This window comes from Aspergillus nomiae (genome assembly GCF_001204775.2).
Source record: "Aspergillus nomiae NRRL 13137 chromosome Unknown contig00854, whole genome shotgun sequence".
Classification (NCBI taxonomy): Eukaryota; Fungi; Ascomycota; class Eurotiomycetes; order Eurotiales; family Aspergillaceae; genus Aspergillus; species Aspergillus nomiae.
This window is the reverse complement of record NW_015378909.1, coordinates 1-3,066: the sequence shown is the minus strand read 5'-3', so window position 1 is coordinate 3,066 and position 3,066 is coordinate 1. Positions and strand designations below refer to the sequence as shown.

Genomic DNA, 3,066 nt, shown 5'->3' with positions numbered 1-3,066 from the left:
TTTTCGTTTCTGTTGCCTTGTGCAGGAACTGTACAGGTAAAGTCTGTAGGCTGCCGATCAGATCCAGTGGGATAAAATTAAACCGTTTCATGATCTCATGCCTTCTCTGATGGCTAATAATAGATGGCCTGGTGATACCTTACAGAAACAAGATGATCGGGGATAGTTTGTCATTTCATTATACATGTTAATTATCTCAAAGCGAACGCCAAGCGGGTATATGATTTTGATATCCATATCAATCCATGCTCTCATGTAGCCTCATTCTGTCCTGGTGTTCCTGTATCGCTGTAGCATATCGCAGGATTCGTAACGAATGTCAGGCATGCAAATCCAAAATAATGTGCACAAAATGCAACAATAGTAGAATGAAAACCCTCCCCCCATCCAAAATATAAGAGTACCAGCCCTTCTATCCATCCAACCCCATGTGAGATCCAAGCTCAAGCCCATATGCCGTATAAATAGAATCAAAGTTGGTGAAGGGTATATAAATTTTTTTTTTGCTTTTATTTTTTTTCCCTGGCTCTGTCGGCCATCTTTCCATCTTCAAGTGCAGATACTTCCTGTCCAGCACGGCTCCGCGGTGCTATATCCTCCCACAATCTGCTGAGGTTCGCCGTAGAGATCCACGTTGAGCCCGACCGTTCCGTCTACTCGCGATAGCTCTCCGCACACCATACCATCCACATATGGTGGAGGATATGTGGGCGACTGATGGAGCGAGGTAGTATGGCTGTATTCGCACAGTTCTTCTCGGGCATCGGAAAGCAAACTTGGAGACGATGGGTAAAGACTCTGGACGCTTGGTGCTGTGACGTAGGTTCCATTTACATCAAATGGAGAACTAGCGATCGTCACCGCTGGGGGAGATTGGAGAGGCGGGGTGTAAGGTGCGCAGGTAGCGGTAGAGGAAGGAGAGGATGACGATGCTACCGTGTAATCTTGTATAGGTTGGTACGGACTCGCGGGGGACGGGGAGTAGTCGAGTGACGTCCGCGGCGACCACTGAAGGCGGCTTTTATATTGAGCAACGATATGTCGAGGCAATTCCATAATGGTCGAGGCTAGCTGTAGATCGGGGTTGTATGGCTCCGACATGCTTCTGGTTATGATGATCCGATAGATGTCTTCGATGGGGCCGACGGATAGCGGGCCGAGGTATGCGCCTCCTAGGTCAGGGAATAAACTATCCAAAACCACACCAATACCGAAGAATTGAGCAAGGATGGCAAGGGCTCCGAGATCTGCGTCTCCGCCTCGGAGCATGGCTGGGGGAAGCCAAAAGAGCCATCTTCGCAGGGGCTGCATACGCTCAAAGGCCTGTTCCGGGGTCAAGGACAGAAGATCTCGCCTGAAGTGGCGTACAAATTCAAGGAGTTCTCCGATCCGACGGTAGTGCTCGGGGTTGTGAGCCACGCGCTTCTGGACGTTTTGAAGGGCAATGGTTGTTTGGTCGAGGCTAACAAGGTCCTCGTCCTGGAACTGGTAGCCCGTCATCATTGGGGTGTTAGTACATCCCAAGTACCTTTGGTTCTCGAGGTACATGGCTAGTTCGGATTCGTGTTTCCAGATGGGATGCATCGAATTCAGAACGGTTGTGAGTCCCTGTTGCAGGGACGCCCAGCTATGCCTAGAAAACTGTTAGTATTCCACGTACCCGGGTTCGTAGAATCACATACCATTCCGAGGCTTGCCAGGAAAGGAGGATGGAGGCCGCAAGGATAGCGTCACAATTGCCTTTCGAGAAAGTACCGATCGCCTTGTGTAAGCCCTGAATCGCCACCCCTCTGTGGTGGTAAGCAAGCTGCTTAGTTTCTTTATTTCGTGTGATCCAGGCCAAATGTGACGCCGACAGAGTAAGGATGGAACTCATGACAAAGTCATTTGTGATGGCGATATTGAGGAATCTGTGGAATGTTAGTTCCCCATTAACGAAGCCAGACTGGACCTCGGCACTTACGTGGGCATCTTCTGCGCCCAGATCGTGGAGTTACTAAAGCCGCGACGATGTAGGTCGATGGACAAGCCGATGATATGGTGAATTAAACGAAGATCGGTTCGCGAGAGTTTGCTCCAACAACTGCGTGGGTACTGTACCAGTTCTGGGAACGGAGGCACCCCCGTGATGTGCCAATTCTTGATTTCCGTCTCGATTTCGGCGGACATGAGAAGATCGGGGATTTTGCGAGTGGCGGATGATTCGTCGTGTACAGTAGCGACATCCATATAGTCACAGCGACAGTTATGTTTGGTACAATTCCGGCTACTCTCCGTCAGCCGCAGCACATTTGCATATGTTCATTAAGTAGATGCGTACCATTGCGGAAAACTCTCATCGCAACGAATATGTCGTCTCTTACATGTTTTGCAGCCGAAACGAGACTTGGTATGGCTCTTGCGAGGAGGGCCACCACCGGGACCGGCCATATTGTCTGGATACAGGAAAGGTGCAAGACAATGCTATGGTTTCAATGAAAACAAACCGTGCTACCCCACTCGGCAGCCAAAATAATGTGTAGAAGGCGTGGCACAACTGAACAATGCGCAACAAGATAGTGGGCAAGGGCCAAATGACAACAAGAGGTACGCTTCTTGGGTGATGTATCGAAAGGGTAAGGGAGGAAGAGGGGAAGACCGAGGAGAGATGCAGGTATATAGCAGTACCAATAGCCAAGCCTAGAGATGCAGACTCCAAAAATAACCTCGAGCCTCAGCCCCGGGTGGAGGAAGAAACGAGGAACGAGATGAAGAATGTCCGCACGTGGGGAATACGAGATAACGGCAAGGGAGGGGAGTTGGGCTGTTTTATTCTGACGAATATTTTGACAGGAACAAGAGGAGTGAAAGGATTATAAGAGGTGGAGGGTTATAATTAAGTCACAGTCAGGGCCAGTAGGCTAATAGTCCAGGAATGCATGCAGCCTCTTGAGCTGAGGGACCACTCATAATAAGGTAGGGAAAGGTTTTAAGATCAAACAGTTAAGAAAAAAAAATAAAATAAAATAAAATAAAAAAAGGAAAATAGAAAGAAAATGTTTAATTTAAATAAAAAAAAATAAAATT

At 48.4% G+C, this 3,066-nt stretch overlaps 1 protein-coding gene across 1 annotated transcript; it reads right to left on the bottom strand.

Annotated features, from left to right (window-relative positions):
• Positions 1 to 549: 549 nt before the first annotated feature.
• ANOM_011810 (putative C6 transcription factor RosA-like) lies at positions 550 to 2,430 on the bottom strand (the record flags this gene model as incomplete). Its single annotated transcript, XM_015557066.1, has 4 exons — positions 550 to 1,633; positions 1,683 to 1,910; positions 1,964 to 2,266; positions 2,321 to 2,430. 4 exons carry the CDS (start codon positions 2,428 to 2,430, stop codon positions 550 to 552), a joined length of 1,725 nt encoding a protein of 574 aa, XP_015400801.1.
• Between the last annotated feature and the right edge of the window lie 636 nt (positions 2,431 to 3,066).